Genomic DNA, 21,391 nt, shown 5'->3' on the forward strand with positions numbered 1-21,391 from the left:
CCCAAGGCGAGACGAGCCCGCAAAAGCCGTCGTATCAAAAACCTATCGGTGTCATTCACCTGATTCGCACCGGCTCGCCCTAACCGGTTCCTGGTTGCATTTATGCGATAAAACGAGGAATGAGCGGGAAAAACTGAAAATATCCAAGCGGCCAAAGCGAGATTTTCAAATTCCAAAAGGGGATGCATGTTTGGATGGCGACGTTTGAATAAATCAAACAAGAGGAGGGTTAGGAATTAGAGGCAAATACTTGATAGAAGAAACTGAGCGAAAGGAACATCTTAAACACATTGGAAACACCTACGATAACAAATTAAATAGTACACTCAATGGAAAGGACAGGTCCCCGGCGAGACCGGAAGCCTACTTGCACGTACAATGAACAATAACAGTTTATTCAGGTGTGACAAGTAATGGGAGCACTAATCATGGGTCTCGGGCGGCAACGGATATAAACACATTTCTCTCCTACTCCACATGAGTGTGATTTCTAAAAGTATACGAAATAAGCCAGTCTAATTACATTTAAACAAACCTCTTTACCAATCAACATGGGTCACACATATCTAAACCACAAGATCCTTTCATTTTCAATTTTAATAGGAAATGAATTCAAGGTAATTAAACATTCCTGTCCAGCTAAGAATAACATAAAGGACAGTCTAAAGTAAACACCATCCTCAGACCGCAGCTCATTCATCGTGCTCCCATTTATAAGTTTACTTAGGAGAGGACTGCTATTCAGCAAAGCGGTAAGCACTGAAACTAGCACTTAATGGTTGTGTCAGACATATTAAGTGGAAGAATTTTGTTTACGCTACCAAAGTGAATGTTACTTAACACAAATGTGGGCCAATTTTTCCACGCGTAATGAACGTGAATTTCATAACAACTCTGAAAGACGTCGTCTGCGCATGCAGACAAGATTTATGAAACCACAATATATCCCAGTAGGACGGATAAACAAGCAATCTTCTCAGAAGATTGTCACCTGTAACTCTGAACTAAAAGGATTTTGAAGATACCCATCGAATACATTAAGGGTCATTTTCAAAATCATTTTTCATTAAAATCATGAAATTTTCCCATTCATGAAATCACAAATGATGCTTTTTGACTCCTATGAGACTGCTATTAAGCAAACTGGACTCATTTTCCATGCGAAAATATTTATCTTCGAAAATTGAAACTTCTTACGGGGCAGTAAAAGCAAAATTATTTTTATACATTATTGGGGAAATTGTATGTATGTATTTACAGTATCAAAGGAAATGCAACATTACACTGCTCGATTAGACTAATTTTTTAACAATGAAAATGAAAGAAGGGGAGTATAACTTGATAAGTGATTACACCCTTGTTTGCAAGAAAATTATTCAATTGGTCTTGGTGAGCCTTCGTCATAAGTTTCCAAAGATAAAATCCACGCACAATAAAACTAAAACGATAAGATTTAATAACAGCGGTACCGGTAGAATTATACTTGGGCGTAAAACGCGAGGAATGTGCACGTAACCATTTAACATCGTTAAACCACAGCCTAAAAACAGTAACTTCAATCCCGAGTGAAAAGCGAACCTGTAATCATTTTAGCGAACTATTTAGACTCATAGAAACACGAATAGGCACGAATATGGTTTCCTAAAAAAAATAATGTTAACAAAACCACAAAGACCAGAAGATTTAAAAACAGCCCAGAATTCTCTCCCATACACACATGACAATTCGAAACAACTAGCCCGTCAGAAATAGTTTGCTGAATTCGTATAAGAGATTTGGATCGTCTGCCACAAACATGCCGTATTTTTAGAATGTATAACCGTGGCAATTGCCAAGAAGGTATATCTTTCGCATAGAGCCGGGGTTTGAGATCACTATAGAGATCTTATTTCGCTTACCATTCCAGCAGTCCGCAATAAAACTTTCAGGTAAAACGAAAGAAGTGCGAGGAAGCTAACGTGGATGGAATTCGACGCAAGTCAATGGGGCGGTCGTCCTTCGCGCATACACACCCCAACCGCCACGGCAACTTTTCGGGAGGAGGGGAGGGAGGGAAGTTACAAAAAGGACCAACCCCTCTTCACCCGGCTCGATTCAATTCGCGGGCGGACTTACCGAGTCCAGGTTGAACAGCGAGGACACCTTCTTGATGAAACCATCTTCGGATTCCTTCCTCTTCCTGCGGGAAGTCATGGCGGCCACACGCTTATCGACCTTCTTCTGTTATATATCCCTTCTGCCGAGTGTATTTTGGGAGGGGCGGACCGGGGAGGAGGCAGGGCGGCGTCAACGCCTGCACCAAAACAAACTCGTCGCGGAGGCAGAGGGGGCAAGGGGAGGGGCAGGGCGGGGGGCAAAATAAACTTCCAGGGAAAAGATTTTCATACGCTGTCACGGTGAACTGATTCACTTCGCCGACGCCCACAGCATTGATCTCCGTAGAAAAAAAACAAACGAAAACCGACACGGAACACTCCCGCGATGCCGACGCACACGCAAGCCGATGACGGCGATGCACCACCACCGAACCGACAACAGCGGAGAGCACCGCAGCGAACACTACGGAGCGATCACGGAGAGGACGCTCGGGAGCGATGGCGAAACGGCCCAAAGGGTGGGAGGTAAGTGTCCCCCCTTCCCCTACCTAACCCCCACCTCTCTCACTCCCCCCCTCCTCTCTTATTCCCTCCCAACCCACCCCCCTTCGTATATCCTCGCAACCACCAAACACACTTACCACCCACCTTCCCACACTCTCTCAGCGGACGAATTCCAGCCTTCCGCGGGAGGAGAGGTGGGCCGCCGAAAGTGGAGGCGACAACTGCTCCTCCATTTCCTACTCCCTCGCGATGGGACTGAATGAGAGAGTTCAGAGCACACGCGCCTTTGAAATCGAAATTCCTTATCTTGGGCAAACAAGTCGAGTGGAGAGGAGCTTTTTTCCCTTCTCTCTCCTGACTGCGAGCAGAGCGGAGAACACCGCCGCCGCCGCCTTTGCCGTTAATAACGAGCCCTCTCGCCCTCCACCTCCTTCTACAAAACTCCCCGCCCCCCCCTCTCCCTCTCTCTCACCCGCCACTCCCCTTTCTTCCCTGCGCGGTTTAAACGAGAGGTCGAGAGAAGAGTAGATCTTAGAGGAATGAGGAGAAGCGGAGGAGAGAGGAGGAGGGATAGTAGGAATGGGGGAAGGGGGAAGAAGGATTGGAAAAGATCGCGCTCCGAGAGCCAAAGCCCGGGGAGAGGTAGGCAGGAGTATACCGCGAAAAAAAAAGCACACGAGAGGCGCCTAGCGCGTGAGGACGCGAACCAACACGTACGTAAGCACGGGAGCGGGCGCGTTGTCCGCAAGACGAGGCGAACTCTTTCACGAGCGCGGTGAAGTGACGGGCGATCGACGGAAATATTCGACACGATCGGTTTCCGTCGTTTGTTGACGTGGCAGTAGTTGGGAGGGGGGAAACAATTGCTCTACGGGTTGTGTAGGTGAGACGAGGGGGTGGGAAGGGGGTTGGGGCGAGGACAGGGGACAGACATTAGGCGTTGGCGATTTGAGTGGTCGTCGAGCAGGAGATAGCGGCCGGAGATGGTGTGTTGTTTTTTTGTCGGAGATTCCCTTTTCTGGAGATACCCGTTAACCGAACTTCCGTCACTATACCAACGCCCCTCTTCCACTTAAGACGAGCGGGAATGGAAACTCCTGAGAGGAATATCGACGGATAGGAAGCGCAAAATAGCGCCGACGAGAGCTGAGGGTGGGAGGGGAGTTTGAATCACACATTTGCTTAGCACAAAAGAGGAGACCTCAAAGAAAACGGTCGTATATTTTTTTTGTCAGTGGCGGTTAAGCCCCCGAATCCACGTCAGTCTCGATGCAGTGTCAACCCAACGCGTTCACGAGCAATCACGGCGAAGTCACATCCTCCCTCTCCTGCCGTCCGTGAAGCACACTGGAGGGAAGCGACCGGTGTGCAGACGCGAACTCTTCCCCTTGGATATAAATACATTCGCATTGGCGGCTCTTGGAAGGAAAATCGACTCGTATCCACCGATACGCAACCCACAGTCTCTCTCACATCCGGCACAAGATGCACCAACAAGAAGAGCACTCTCCACAACGGGGCTGGAAAACAAATTTAGCGCGAAGGCACAAAGTCACGAAAAAACCGCCGGAGGAAGTTGGGCGAGCTGTGGGAATAGCACACCTGTGGGATTCCTCACCTCTCTCTCCCTCTCTACCTCTCTCTTTGCCCACGTAGTCTCTCGCTCGAAGCCGCGGAAGACTATCGCTACCTCCGTTCGTGTGTATGTGTGTGTGGATATGTGGTTACGTCAACCGGCGGGGGAGGCGGAGAGGGCCGAGCGCGGGCGGAGAGAGCCGAAGCGACCGGTCCGCGGAGCGCGAGATTTTGAAACTTTCACAACTACTACTCTCGCTCCGCCCGACGGCAGGCTGAGGAGACTGACAATGAGATGGCCGCCGCCCACCGATCGACTCGGCGGCCTTGGGGACTCCGGCCGCCGCGATGCAAGCGGAGCTTCGATTCGGAGGGAAGGCGGGGTCACAAGGAGGGAGGGGAAGGCGTCGTAGTCGTTGAAATGCAAGCTATGGACGTGGGAGGAGAGGGAGGTTTGGGAAGGGAGCGATTCTTTTCCTCATAGCTGGTGGGATACTTCAGAATTACTCCGCATGGCGATTGGGGCACGTACCACAAAAATCATTCGATGAGGGAAGCATGAATTTCAGGTGAAATGCGCGTGGTTTCATTCCCAAGTATGACTCAATCGCGCTTGTCATAACTACGTGAACACCAATGCCAATTAATTGACCGCTTGGTGGAACTCTCTAGTTTTTTTCACACTTATTTAGCAGTGGCGAACATATTCCCACAAAACGCAGTTTAGTGAGTCCAAGTGTCGGTTAAGACCAATAACCCGTGGAACGCTTGAGCGCATTACCACATAAAACACTACAGCATTTAACGGACACGAGTCTAATTTAATTTCTATACAATAGGTATCACTGTGTTTAATTCCAAAAGAAATTTAATGTCTCTATGGTGCACCTTTAAGAAGGATTAGCTCTTTTTTAGTAAGCAACGACTGGCCCCAGAGAATTTGCTGAGTATAAACGAGGCAAAAAGAGAACTCAAACACTTAGGTACGTGGCGTCCACTCGTACCGGCTGGAAACTTGGACAACAAGCCAAGAAGATAAGAGAAGATTGGAAGCTTTTGAAATGTGGGTGTGGGGGAAGATGGAAAAGTGCGATGGGCAGAAAGAAAAAAAATATAAAGAAGCATCAAGTACGGTAGGAGGGTAGAGTGGGCCATTGGGAGCAATTCAAAGAAGGCAGGAAAAGTAGACGCAGAGCATACTTCGTGGCAATGGAATGTTGAGGAAAGTGATGGAGGGGGAAAGGCTGGGCGAACGAGGCAGAAGGAAGGAAATAATTTGGTCGGAATGAAGGGAGGCATAAGGTATGCGGACTTGAAGTGCAGTGCAGAGTGTTACGGTTTTGAGGGTCGCGTTAGGCGAGACATGGAAGCTCAGCAATGGTTGGGCTCCAGGTCCAATAGAAACTTACCTTAAGCGGTACAATATCGCGAATAATATTCTCTTCCGATGCTCTCCCTATATTTCCGTTCTAATTTTACCTTTCATTATCTAATTCCTTTCTCTGCAGTGCATATCATCATGGACCACGAAAACCACCATGTGGGGTGGATTAGCAGCTGGAATACGCTCCACAGATTTAATTACTTAAGCCAATATTAAGTTTGGGAGAAAGAACAGTATTCAACCTCACACAGATACATTCGCATTCGTGTAGGTAAGTATGCAAATCATTAGTGATAGTAACGATTCTGATACAAATCTCTGCTTGACAACGTGTAATTTCGCATAAAATCATTCCATGAGGCATAATTATTTTAGGAGAAACAAGTAGTCCAGAATTAATTGATTCACGGATGAACTGTGTACTCAAATATGTGGTAATGCATCAAAAATAAAAAAAATAACAATAAGTGATATAATTGTGGTAAAACCCAGCAGATTTGCGGAGCACCTTTTAGTACTGGCTTATAGAGCAAAGAATCATTTCAAAGAAGTCATTTTTTTCTCTGACGAATTAAAGGTCAATCTTTTGAAAATTCCTCGACTCAAAACACATTTTATTCAATTTTACATTGATAAGCTCAAATTATCACGGGCGTTTCCATAAGGGTAAATTCAGATCTATCCGCTTAGTCAAGGCTTAATAAAGAAATTTAAGAGAATTAAGATTCAAATATTATCACGTCTGGTATGAATTGTTTCGTTTTTCCCGTTTGTGAATTATTCAACAGAAAGACGAATGAACGGGACAAGAGACTTGGCAGTAAATTCGCATGTGAACATAAAAAAATACTATTTTTGAATTTATAAAATATCGTGTATTTTTTGATGGAAATAAACACTGCAAGAATGCCCTGTCATTTTACTATTGCAAAAACGGAAAAAATGACGATGAAAACAAGATTGCGAATACTTTATAATGAGTGGTGGTAAAGGGGTCAGCTACTTTTTACTTAGGATCCATCATTCCGGAAACTTTTAACGGAAAATGAGGGGATTTTTCCTGTTTTATTTCGGCTCTATAAAGTCAGATGAGCCTAAAAACTAGGTACTAATGAACCAGATATCTCCATAAAATATGAATGGCTAAGATAGTTTGGAGGTGGTTCGATTTTCGAAATATCACACATGTTAATAGCAACAGTTACTCTACTGGAAATTATAATTGATAATAATTTTTTAAAAAAAGTTCTTTTCTAAATATGAAAGAATTTAGAATACGTAGAAATTTGTGGTTAAATTTATGATCTTGCAACGGAGTTGTGAAAGTGTTTTCGGATTCATTAGTCCGTATCTTATCCGATCACGGATCTGCATACGCAATAGATGAATAGGAAGTTCACCGTATCCAGATTGGTGAATCCCATCAGTTTCGTCTCAGATATTATGATATGGACACCTTCTCTTAGTCCTCTTTAACTCTCTTCGCTTTAACGTGCTTCACCTTAGTACTCACGAAAATGTTAATCACTGTTCTCTTATTCCTGTACATCATCTTATCATATTGTGCGTTGAATTTGCGAGCGTATGAAATAACACTCATAATTATTCCCGTAAATTATATAAAGTTGACACACCCGAAAATAAACTCACGCTTACCTATTAACCATGAAATGACAACATCGTCCATGTCAGATGTATACGCCTTGCCCCACAGTACAAACCATAACTGTGCTTAAAAATAACGGCGTAAAATGGAGTGGAGTTGATCAAATTGGAAGAAACCACTTTTAAAGCGCCTTTCTCTCAATTTCTTGCATCAAAGGAGAAAAGTCGCAATAACTTCATTCCATTTATTGGTCATAAATTACGAAGGTTTATTCTCGATTGCGAATCGAAGAAATTAAATTCATGCCTTTAAGAGGTTTTGAAAAAAATTAAGAACGAAATTTTCCAAATAAAAGAGAAACTTGCAGTGACAGAACATAGCATTTGCACTTCTGCATAACAATTCCGCTCGCAATCCACATTGCGCGAAGCGCTCGAACAGGAATGCCCAACCCCATTACTTTGGAACGATGCAGAAAATATGATCTTGGGTTCCCAGTCGTCGTTCGCAGCTTACATCCCCTTTCCCCCAACGAAAAGATCTATATGGTACAGAGATTATTGTCGTCACATCATGCATGGCATACGTAGTCCACGGAACTACTATAGACAACAGACCATCAGTGGAAACTGCGTGAAGAATCAACGGAGGGGTCAATAATACTTCATGAGGTCATTCTTATTTAAAACAAATATTTTTCGAATTAGTATTTCTTAGTAACTTGCTTTCTGAAAAACTGAGTTATCTCGAATAAATTGTTGGAAAATAAAAACTCTAGTGGCATCAGCCAAGTTAATTCTTCCTAATTTATGTTAAATATGAAAGACCCACCAAGTAACGCCTAAGATTTTGAGCTATGCGTCAGATTTATGGATTTGAAAATAAATAAGTGTTGACTCCCGACTTTTATGAATGGAATTTAAACGACAAGATTGCCAAGCAATGCAACGTACACAGAGCAAGGAACACTCTCAGGTGGAACGATAACATAGAGTAAGTACTCAGAATTCATTCATAATTTTCTTTTGAAATTAAGGCAAGCAAAATTACCATCAACATGAATATTTTAAACAACAAATATGCATGCCATAGCATGTCCCGAAAAGAAAAGAAATGAATAGAACGTTTTTTTCTTAAGCGATTAGAACGACGACAAGAAGATTTTACTTAAGAGTGTACATTAATTTAAAAGATTCATTTAAAAGAAGAAATCGTTTTACACGGGCGGATTTGGAAGTGATATAACAACACTTGAAATTCATTATTCATGTACTCACACTATTTGTATGTTAATATTTATCTCTTATCTATTATTTAGGAGTTCGTATATCTTACTTATGAATAAAAATACCCATGTTCCACACCACCGTGATACTATCAGAGGAGGCGGAAAGCAAACAATAAAGCACGGCTGAGTGTATGGCACGCTACTCCACTCAAAATACGGAAATTTACATTCATTTTCGCCTCTATTTTAGAGATTACGAGGCGCTATATTCCCGAAGGCAGGCATAGTCATATGTTACGTGACAATCAAACAAAAATAATAATAAATAAAAATTAAATTTCTCGGTTATATTTCAGTAATAATTATAAGTTTGCGATACCCTCTCGTACTTGCACGCTAATGGTGCTGGCAATATCGTCGGACATGACTGACCGAATTTCAATCGAGGCTTCAGCGTTGATTGGAGATTAAAAAGATAACGCACTTCAAGTGTCATGCTGGTATTTGTAAGATAAGACCAGCGTTTGATTTGTCATTAATGCGACACTTCTACCACACTTAATGTCTCCTATCATAGGTTATATGATAATGCTAGCAATGATAATCATTATCTATATGTATATTGTAGCGCTGTCGTCGATACCATTAAATAGATAGGAAAAATACAAAAATAATCACAAGGTGTGTTTGTAGCATTAACACCACTCTCCTGGCTATCTTTATTCCAATCTCTTAATTCTGCCGATGAAAAATATATTCCTATTATATTTAGCGAAATGATTGCCGAAACGAAAATGTAACCAGTTCTTGATGTCAACAAAGGTATTTTGCTATGTTTCATGTAAAACAAACAAGTATCATTTTTAGCAGTTTATATTCTATAACTTGATGAGTTTGATTAACGTTTCTCGATTAGGGTGTTTCAGCTACAAAGATTTTGCCGAACATATTTTATCTCTAATCATTTTAATAATACTGACAGCCGTTAATATTTTGTTTTCTGGTAAGAATCACTTCAAGTACCTAGTCTCATTACGATGGACACAGTTGGGTTGTATTGTATTATAAAATATAACAAAAACGGGATTAAAATTAATGCTAGGCAAGCAATCATGACGTCCTGTCCTTAAAGACCAAATACAAATGAAGAAGGTGTAAACAAGATACAAAAAAATAGTTTAAGTAAGCTTACTGCAATCACTTTACTGAATCATTACCACTCGCAGTTAGTTATGATCTGATTTGAATAAAAATAAATATGCAATAAAATTTATTTTATCTTGCAATGCAGAGAGGGAAAGACCAAGTTAAATCGTAATTTCACACCGGAAGCGATGCATATTTCGGCCGAAAGAACATTCTGATGCGATATAATATGATGCCATATCATCTGAGCAAATGCCTTTGAAATCATCTGTATGGATCAATGCTGTTCAGTTGCCTTCGAGTGAAACAGTAATCCAATTAATATAAATCCATAACATCGAATCGATGACTCAACCAGGCAAAACTGTACCTGCTCATCCTTAATATAAATGTTATAAGCAAGCTATCAGGCGAAATACCTGTATGATACCACAATGTATTGACAAGTATTCTAATAATGTTCTACGGCCCACGAGACAGAGGATAGGTTGCATAGGTGATAGGTAGTTCTATAGTTCTTTTTAGTGTCTATATTTTAAGCCCTTATTCCTTGATAGCATTTTAATGTTTTTTTCCTAATAAAATCCGCAAATTTTTCTTATTTAACAATGTGATCCTTAAAACCAATTGAATAATTTCTCGAATTGTAATTTGTACATTAAAAAAAACTATTATGAACTCATGAGGATTCGTAAAAACAACTAACTCTTAATGGATAAGCAAAAAAACCACATTTTATGTTTTTAATTATGAGAATTAAATTAATAACCTCGCGGTATTTCGCGAGTAATAGGATTAGCACAAAAATTTATTTTGTAAAGTTCGGTTCTTCAAGAGTACAATTCATTCACATTGCTATACTGTCTCCAATCGTCTTAGACGACCAACCGCCTCAAAGGCCATTAATTTCAGATACCGTCAGTGGTCACCATAGATAGGTATTTTCTATTCATTTAATTTTGCTCCAGCAATTGGTGAATATCCTTATGTTAAAATCTGTACACCACATAACAACTCAAAAACATTTGACAATCGCGGCAATAGCGTCCATGGAGATCATCAGCCATATTATTTGTTGTAGCCAAAGCCATTTCACTAATGCACGTTAAAAACTCGCTCGTTATGTCTCGCACGAGATAATAACAATTTTTTTAACACCATTCACAAGAGAAAACGGTTTTAATCGTGCATTTACTACTTTTTTCAAGAGATTATCAGGTTAAATTGAAAAAAAAATCGGCATGGAGGAGGGAATGCCAATCGAAGGAAAGCCTTTTACCACCAGTTGATTAGATAGAATCGCGAGTTCGACCGGGAAAATCAATTCAAAGTGATTCATGTGATTACTGCGCACTTACTGGAGACACGTTATTCGAGTGGATAGACTCAAATGCCTACTTCACGCACTCACCAAATTTCTATTTGCTCTGGAGCATAAGTGACGTCAAGGCTGATTCACTTAGTGGAACCTCCCTTAAGTCTACAAGTTAACAACCACCGTCATGAAAGAAAAAGCACGAACGACAAGCGTTAACTCGGGCGCTAAAATTTTCAAGGACTTTCTTACTATGGACAAAAAGAAGGATGGGATTATTGCACAACATGGCAAAAGTTTTCATCGAGTGATGCACCAAAATGATTAAAACATGGTTGATTTAACTTCATGAAGGTAGTTGACTAAATTAAATGACTTCCACTGTAGTACGTTCAGTTTTCTATACTGATAGATAAGCGGCGGATAAAGAGAATAAAATTCCTTCAGCTACCATTTTACGACTAAAAGAAATCTTAAAAAACTAATTTGCTAATACTTCCTCCATAGAATCTGGAGTTTAAGTTTTTCTAGGCATGCACATCTGCTAGGTACGAAATAAATTTACAAAGATAATATATTTCGCTTATTCGTTGGGCATGGATTTAATTAAAAACCAAGTGATCGGTGGTTTCGAAAGATTCCGAATTAGATATATCAACCTAAAAGTGTCATTTTACTTCGCGAACACGGGTAGGGGAGGTAGAAGTTACGACATAATAAGAATTCATTTTCGCATCCATCCATAATCCCAGATGACCTAAAGCGTTAAAAAAATGAATAAAAAATGACATTTTCATTCATTTGAATGATATTGATAATAAAACAGAAATTTAAACCATCTGCTCGAAATGCCATAAAACTGGAAATAATTATTCAACTGACTTCGCAATTTATGGAAAAATCAATAAAAACGATCAAAATGTTATGAAAACAAAAAAATGAGAGGCACAACAAAATACCACGCTGTGTAACGGAAGTCCGAGTAGACAATGCAAATTTAAAACACGCAGGGATTTTAAACAGAAAAATGTTCATGCTGTACATGTATATTTCAAACACAATATGCAAATAAGGGCGAATGAAGATATTAGCACGAAAGATTCCTTTTTGTATAAATCCATTTTTTATAAATCATTCCTCGGATGAAGAAGTCGTTATCATAATTACGCAATTCTCTTTCTCACGTACCATACTTTTTCGCTTTTAGTTCTACCTAACTTTATACGACGGTTAATGAATAGAAGGATCCAACAGAGGAGGTCCCAAAGAATTATTGATTCATAAAAATTTGACACTCTTTCATAAAATACTAGCTCAATTTATTAATTTTACCGAAATATGAACACAAAGTGACCCAAACTTTGATGAAAGGTGGATGAAGAATAAAATGAAAATAGAGATGAGGTTGAGAAGGGACAGTTAAGCAATCAATCAGTTTCTAGTTACGTTATTTCATCAACGGTTGCATGATGAGTGAACGGGGGCAGTTGGACCACCAAACCTTACATACGACATGATCATATGGCTATTCAACTATTACTACTTGAACTGGTGAATTCATTACTCCATCAAATAAACAAAATATTAGTAATATTCCGAAATATAATGGATTTACACACACATACACCCATATTTATCAAAGGTTTCACATTAGGTATGTTGGTAATTGGGCCCACTTAGAGAGTATTCGTTTTTAGAGATTTGAATAGATTTTATTTTGTTTATAGGATACCGATTATCCTGAAATAATTATTTCCTTTCAAAGTCAAATTTTCAATATTGAAATATGGTAAAATTATGTCATAATACAATTTGTGTTAAACTTTAGATAATAAACGCACTAAGGTAAGACAGTTTCGGAAAGGGTGAAAAAACTTTTCCACGCTACAGAGTTCGCAACAAAGCTACATAAGATTAGGAAAATAAGAAAAAAAGATCAAATTAAATTGTACCCCTCAATTGAAAAATATCGGAGATTGAGAGAGAAAACTTGACTGTACATAATTACATTGCTGAATCGTCAAGAAAATTTCGTCAGAATCTTATCAAATTACGATACCATAGGTGAAAATTTAAAATCACCATTCTAAACAAAGCACAACTGAGAATAAACTAAACACAAAGTAAAATAACCAGAACCAAAGATTATAGGTTCGTACTTAGCCTCCATGAAGGATGTGATCAATCGAACGTGAACCAATCAAAGCCATTGGCCCCCATTAATCAGTGCGATTGATTACGGACCTTGCGATTACATTGGATAACCTATAGCCAACTTTTGAGGACGAAGTTTGCATCACTATTTCACAAGGATTTCCAGGTCAGGGGAATCCTTGCTCTCTGAGGAATCTGGGATGCTAAGGGCAGCGGAAGAGGTATTGCATTGCATTGGTTTGGAACGCTAGTTAGTAGCTCCGGGGGTCGAGAATGGGGTCGATTCGGACGCTTGTAGGCAAACAACGGTCCATATGAATACAGCAAAGTCACCGCGAGCATGTGGATGCGGCCAACTAAAATTGCAAACACTGGAATGGAGTATGAGAAAATCCAAGGAGGTACTCACCTGCTCGCTGTCGGAGCCCTGCCAACTCTCGCTCGCCTGAAAAGAAAAAGAGAGAGAAGTCAGTCACAAGGAGTTAGATAAGATTATAACCAAACACAACGCTACACATGGTTCAGTGAGGAAAACTTAAAAAAAAAAAGAAATTGTTTCAGGAGTGAAAAAATACAAGACATTCGATTAGAGCATCCATTCAAAAAACACAAATCAGAAATTTCAGTTTCAATAGTTATGCATAAGGAACTCGCTGATCAGACCATTAAAAATTTCCTACAAAATACGGTTTAGAATTCATACTCAAATTTAATTAAAGGGGGATGCAAATCAAAACAGAGAGAAAGTTATTTCGCCCTCGACTGAATGAAAGGAGGCATATTTTCCTAACTACCCTCGGCATATACGAGGGTCATCCGGAAAGTAGTACCCGTTCGTGCCGCATGAAGTGCTGACGACGCGAGTAGCCGCTGGACGAGGTCAGATAGCTTCAGTGGCTTGTCTGCCTTCTCTGAGCCAAGTTGCGTGACGCTAGCATTGCCTGTGTTGTTTCTGTGATTGTTTACAATGTTTAAAAAAATTGAGAACGCCGCCAGTTGTGAAGTGAGGGCAGTGATTAAATTCCTCAATGCAAGAAACGTTCGCCCATGTGATATTCATCGCCAATTAAAGGAGGTGTATGGAGACAATGTAATGGACGAGTCGTCTGTTCGGCGGTGGTGTCGCAACTTCAACATGGGGAGGGGGAACACACACGACGATGAGCGTTCGGAGAGACCGTCTGTCATTACAGACCAACTGGTGAGCTCAGTTGACGAATTCGTGAGGAACGATCGGCGCGTCACAATTGATGACATCTGTGAGCATTTTCCCAATGTTTCTCGAACAATTGTTCATGAAATTGTTAAACACCATCTGCATTATGCAAAAATTTGTGCAAGATGGGTCCCTCGCGTATCTCAATGAGCTGGCGGCGAAGGACTATGCAGCAGGAATACAGAAACTTGTCACACGTTATGACAAATGCCTTAATTTGCTTGGAGATTATGTTGAGAAGTAGTTTAAAGTATCCTCTTTCAAATAAAATTTTTTATGTTTGTTAATATTTACTTTTGTGTATTTATTTCACGAACGGGTACTACTTTCCGGATGACCCTCGTATGTGGCATGCATTTGGGATTCTCAATTAAATTATCGATAATATGAAAATGGATTGAGAGATAAAACACACCTAGATTTGCTAAAATATATTGAGATAAGAAAGTAAGTGGTACAAGTCAGCCACAAAAAATAAGATGGAATGTGTACATGTGTAGAATATTGTCTGAGGTATGCTTTTTGTCGTTAGTCTTGACATTATTTGAAATAATCGTTTTCAAATACAGAAGTGTCATTATTACAAGGCAAGGAGCTAAGGACCATACACCATGGTTCCTAAGGGGAATTTACAAATTAATATCTATTTAAAATGAAAATGGGACACTACTGGTATCGAACTGGTCCGCATGAACCAAGAAATTGGTCATCAGAAGTTAAATCCAGCTTGGCTAAATTGGGAAGTTAATTAAACGTAAAACTCCAAATAAATGAAAGCGTGTGAACATTGCGTATTATAAAGAGTACGTTTAAAACGTCATATATATGAAATTCTTTCTAAAATGTAATATTCTATGAAAAATTTGCATTTGGCGCATGAATAAAACATGCATTGAATTTATTTTTTTTAGGCATACGACATCGGTTTCTATATCGCATTTAAATTATCAACGTCAACAAATCCAGCAACATCTCGAATTTAAAAAAAACGATAGAAATGAGATAATAACAATACGTTTTTATTGAGGCAAGATTGAGAACAGTCTCTTCTTTCAGCTAACCCCAAAATTAAAAAGAATGATTAATGGATACACTCAAGAAATAATTAATCTACCATTCTGAAATGTACAGATTACTCTATTGGGTGAAATAAATAACAAATGGACAGGTGAACAGCTACAGCAATTCAATTCAATAAGGACGTCAATAGTTATGGTGATTATCCAATACTCGCATCATTACTAATACAGCGCATCATTTTTAGTCGAGATATTTTCAAGGATAACAGCTACAAACATATTCAACGGAAAAAGTTGTCATTGAATCGACGCTTCGGTATGACGCAGCAATTCCTCAGCTAATTACCACGTTCAACTATTGCCCATGTGCGTCAGTTCCGAGGTTTGAAATCACCGCTTAAGAGAACTTTTAAAACACTACAGATTCTCGAAGCTCCTGCTGCAGTGAGAATCTGCCGGAAATTTCACTCCAACGTAATAAAAAATGAAAGTCCCCCTCCTCCCCACTCCCATCGAGTAAATGTGGAGAACCACGGACTCTGTCACGCACCGAAAGCATAAAAGAGTGACTTCCTCGCCAAACAGCCACGGAACAGGAAGCCTGTGAATGATAATAAAGCACTCGAAGGCAAAAGCATCCACGTCCCTGTTGCGCTAACGCTGCCGGAAGCACGAAATTAGAAAGGGGAAAATATTTAAAGAGTAGATCGCAGAAGGGGAGACGAGAACATTCAATCAATCACGCTACGATGAAGGCCCCATTTTTATCTCATTTCGCGCATTTCCTCCGAGGGAAAAAATGATCGGCATTCTCCAAACATGTGAACATACATTCTTTTTTAAAGGGATCGGAATGAAGTGGTGGCCGGCGCTTTGTCTTCCCACGGCGTAGGCTCTGATTCAAAACTTTATGCGTTAGCTGACTTTTTCTGTGACAGTTTGGTGGTGTCCACATTTTCGCTTGGATGATGGTCGGAGAACAATTCAAACTTAGACAGCATCGTCATCGAAACCGAACCCTAAACTCAAGAACCGTTACATTTGTGTCCGGCTCTTCGAAATACTTGAATGGAGAAAAAGGGAACACGACAACATGGAAACTCCGGAAACCGAATGATGAGATTTTCCATTTAAAAAGTGTCACTGTTGCGTTCAGTTTCCGAATCAAACTTCAACTATTCCACCATTTACTGCGAACGATAACCATAAGAAGTACAGATTAGTTACTAAGAGGAAAGCAATTTTTCAGTTACCTATGAAATCGAATACTTTTTCATCTTTCGGTTTTCACTCTGAAGCGAAATACTAGTACTAGTATAACGATAAAACATCCAAATTGAACTCAGAGCCGTATCCAATGGATATATTCATTTTGGTTTTAATCCATTCTTCAAGCGCAGTACTCGGTTCATCCAATAGGGTAACAAGTCGTTGGAGCTTTAGCGTTCACATTGAAAGAGTAATTATATATATATATATACATATACATACATACATATATATATGTATGTATGTATATATATATTTATATATATAATATATATATATATATATATATATATATATATATATATATATACACATATATATATATATATACATACATATATATAAACCTCAACATGACATGAACATACAGATACATAATACAACAAAATTAACAGAACACTATGCCAGCTGAAATACTTCATCCAATTCATACCTCTACAAATCCGTAAAAGGCTAGTTGGAGTACTACTGTATACATACTTTGATTATTGTTTCATTGTTTAAATATATTTTTGTAAAATGAACCTTAAACTGCAGAGACTGCAGTACTCCTGTACTAGATACATATTTAATATGGGTTATGATGAACATGAAATACCATATTATCAGCGATTTCATTGGCTCAAAATTGAGCAGTCACAAAAAATAATTTATGCATAAATTAAAATATGTCAAATTATTGTTGGAAAATGTCAAATTATTTTTGGAAAAATGTTCAATGTAATGCTTATACTGAAATGAGTCTAGCCCGTAGCGTAGAGAAATTGTGCGTTACTAAATTATGAACTGTTTTGCATGAGAAATCACTCTCTATTAGCACTGTAAGATGTTAAACACATTAGCAGTACATTTGAAAAGTGTTAAATGTTCAAATCTACGACGCGTTAATTACAGATGAATGCTGATTATTATCAAGAAAATTTCAACATTGATGACAGAAACATCCAATTAGTCTTTTGACGAAAATGTTACCATGTACTCATTCGTACCTAATGACTCTCAAACGGGACCAGATTGGGCCACAAAGCGATGAATACATCTTTCATTCAACTATTCCAACAATTACTACCAATACTAACATGCATACTAATACAATTCTAATTATAATAACATCTTTCTGCTAAATGTAATCGATTTATCATTCCGTTACTTTCCACGAAAATCCGCCCTCAATCAATTGGTATAATGTGCTTATTTCCTTTTAAAATACTAATATCCCGGGATCATAACATATTTTTCATATTTTACCTAAATAATATTATCTTTCTCATCTCCGGCAGGTTTTTTCTAATAACATATTTGTGCATCTAAATCTCCCGAAAATTGACAAAAATCAGAACCCTATCAAAATGGCAATAAATTATTATAAATTGATTCGTTTAATAAGAAACCATTATTAATATACATGCCAAAGGCAATAATTTTCATCCACTTAAAAGGTGGTGGGTAACGCATCTTCAGCGCTCATCTTAGGTGACAAATGTTATTCTGTGCAGATTTTTTAAGAAACGAAAATAAAAAAAATCCATTTATAATCCATCGCCAAGTTATTTATTGCAAGTATTTCGACGGATTTCCGGCCAAGAGGGCTGAATTCCGGCATTTCTCCGCTTTGAAACGATTCTGTGACCACCATATACGCAGGACTCATTGAATCTAAGAAATTATACAATTATCTTTATCAGTAACTTAATAGTGATATTTTAGTTTTGGTTAGAATTATACGCTTTATGAATCCGTTTACGATATTTTCGTGGAAAAAGAACATTTCGTAGCCGGACTCGTGTGGAAGAAAAAATCCTCACGACTCCGAGAGATATTAGCTGAGGCTGTGAAGAGCTGAATTTATTTACAGCTATATTCATTGATTAATGTCAAAATGTTCGGGATTAACACTGCAAGATCACTTTTGCCCCTAAAAAAGAATGAATTCGCAGGTTTATAGACGTGAAGTTCTTCGGAGTAATACCCTTGAAAGCCATAATTCCAGTGGGTATCCGTAAAAATCGAAAAAAAGAAACAAAACTTAAAATGAACTGGCGCGCAGTCCTACTACGGCTGGGTACGCAAGCTACTCCAATAAACTGCGCTCTGAAAAGGAGGCCACATTTCACGAAGGCAGCATACATAGAAGCCGGGCTTCCAACAGCGGCGCGCGTTACCAAACTTATTGAACAACGTAAAATCCATGATTTAGGAGAGTATCCTCGGGAATAAAACCCGCATGAGGGGATCGATATAGGACTCACGGGGATTGGATGTGGAAAGTAACGTCCTCGGTGTGAACCGCGGTAAACGTACCGATTTAGGGGACCACCTGGTTCTCAGATAAACCCTAGCCCTTCCGAACAGCCTCGGTCGCCTTAAGCGGTTGCAGTGTCGCCTTCGGGGGAGTTGCAGGAGGTCGCCGTCCGGCTGCGACGGCAGCAGCGTCCCCTCGTCTTTCATGGCGCGTCCCGATTTCGACGAAGGGAACGTGCGCGAAGATCAGAAGGGAGAAAGCGATGTGGAGGACGACGGCGGAGGAGGATCCACCCACCCGCCACCACCACCACCCTTCTCTCCCTGGTCTTTTTTATTCCTCTCCCCCCCCCGCCCCAACTCTCTTCTCCCACCCCGAATAGAATTAGAAATCCCACCACTTGCAGGGTATCATCGAAACAGGACCGTTGGTCTACCCCGACCACACACCACGCCGGGTTTTTACATAACGATCCTCGCTGTTAAGTCCACAGTACACAGTCCGCTGAAATGACAATGTCAAAGATAGGAACGTGGGACAACACTCAGGCGAATATTTCCACAGAAACAAGCAATGGATCCCGCCAGTTTTGTTTTGTTTTGAAGGGGGTTCCACAACGTGTTGATCTGGTCGCCAGCACTTTAGGATAAGTTTACTTCGTCACCAAAGGAATATGTCCTCTCCCTCCCGAGTTTGCGCGGAAGGGTAGCCTCTACTTAGAAAGGAAATGGAGAAGTATTTATGAGTATTTTTTAAAGTGTGGGGCGAGAAACTTGGGAAAACCCAAGTGTATGCAGGGAAAAATGAGGTGTTCGGATGAAACTTTTTGAGTTAGGGAAAGGGAAACCGTGATTAAAGAGCAGCGATAGAGGGAAAGGTGAACAGGAATACCAACATAAACAAGCAATACGTTTTACCGAATGGATAATATAGATCAATATTTTATCATCGCATCTCCAAAATGTTTTCAAACGCAAACTTAAAATTTCATAATCATCAGAAATTACGATTGATCAACAAAAAAATAAGTATCAAAGACGACGTTCCGACTTGGTAGGCGGACAAAAACGTTATCACCTCTCTTGATTTTGAGCTAGGATAAAAATGAAAGAAAAACGAAGAGGACTATTTTCCCCTAGACGGAATACTCAAGTAAACAGACCTGCTTACTCCGTTGTTTTCGTGCACAACCTCTAATTTCACTCGGAAAGGCTCTAACTAGGGTGGAACGAGCCGACATTCATTCCCCGTTATCACCGAGAGCTATCCGTGAGCTTTAAGTCTGCTCAAGGCCCGAGGAAGGCTGATATTTTATTCATGTACAGCAAATTGCATCGCGAGATTCACGGGTGAAAAGGACAATCCAATAACCACGAAACCCACGTGTTATCCTGTTACGACCAGGAGGCTACTCTGTTGATCGACGGAATCTCTCCGGGGATCTAGTTATTTTTTCAGGAAGGGTAATGAAAAAAACTGATATAAATGCTTGATTAATACCAAACAAGCGAACAAAACCAGTACGTAGATTCAGTCAATGCCAAGTCGCTTCCGTTAAGTTGCTAATGGTTCTTAACGGTTTTCGAAGGATGTAAACAATATCCTATGATTGCGTTAGAAAAATGGAATTAGAATGTCCTCTTTATGATTTATGAACCACTTCACAACTTGAATTGGACGTAGGGAAGAATCTGGAGACTTGAAAAAATAATAAAGTGAAAGAGTTTCGCTGTTGCACCCTAGAAAAAGTATTAGAACGGCTCAAGAGAAATTCCGACGGAGACATTTGATAATGACGCTCGGATGCGCACGAAAATGACGTACTATCAATTAAATAAAATATATTCATTCGACCTCAAAATAAAAATAAAATATCTGGCACATCACACCGCTGTTATTAACTAATTTCATCTAACAACGTCATCGGAATCCCAATAGACAATTTTAAGGCATTAGTCGAAAAAAAAATTTTTTTTTCAAAATTTCGTAAATTGGAATTTTTTACTCGTGAAAGAAAGAAAAAGAGAAATTAATTTTTTTAAACCTCACAAGCTGAGCCCATATTTTTAGCGTTATTCATTACATAGAGCAAAATTACCACTAAAAGGAATAGAGAGCACACTACAAATTATGCTCTCGAGATATTCAGGGAGAAGACCAACGCTCAGCGATAAGGTTTTATTTCACGCGGAGGAGCAAGGCCTGCTGCAACTGCGATGCGGACAAAGTAAATCGTTCGGTCGCGCCGGGAATTCTCTCCCTCAGAGAGAGAAGTGCTCTTCTTTTTTAACTAAAAAAAGGAATAAAACACATGCGGAAGGCGGTCAAATGAATGGAACGGGGCCGAGGGCGTGGTGGCAGAAGGTATGTTACGTGTGGTAGAGACGGGGGCGACTAGAAAAGGGGGAAGGGGTGGGGGAGGAGCTATGCGACGGCAAGCCGAAGCCAATTCACGCGCTATGGCAAGTCGTATAAGGAATTAAGCGCAAACGACCGAGCGTAGCTGGGAGCGCGGCACTGGGAGCGGGAGGGGTAAAAAGGGGAAGGGGATGGGGACTGAAAAAAATAACACAAAAGGGGCGAATTTACTTTCCCTGCAACGAACAACGGGGCAAGAATTACTCGGAAGTTAAACTT

The 21,391-nt window shown here is 40.0% G+C and overlaps 1 protein-coding gene across 8 annotated transcripts in view; it reads right to left on the reverse strand.

Annotated features, from left to right (window-relative positions):
• Positions 1-21,391, reverse strand: part of dlg1 (discs large 1) — a 745,269-nt gene that overhangs the window by 209,387 nt on the left and 514,491 nt on the right. For 6 of the 8 annotated variants that reach the window (XM_071595636.1, XM_071595639.1, XM_071595637.1 and 3 more), the window contains one exon: positions 13,418-13,453. In XM_071595636.1, the coding sequence (XP_071451737.1) occupies positions 13,418-13,453 (36 nt within the window). Of the gene's footprint in view, positions 1-2,115; positions 2,614-13,417; positions 13,454-18,813; positions 19,012-21,391 lie in introns of those variants that run through there. The other 2 variants (XM_071595642.1, XM_071595643.1) reach the window with 2 other exon arrangements.

Source organism: Hetaerina americana, unplaced genomic scaffold (assembly GCF_022747635.1).
Source record: "Hetaerina americana unplaced genomic scaffold, ioHetAmer1.1.p SCAF_7, whole genome shotgun sequence".
Taxonomy (NCBI): Eukaryota; Metazoa; Arthropoda; class Insecta; order Odonata; family Calopterygidae; genus Hetaerina; species Hetaerina americana.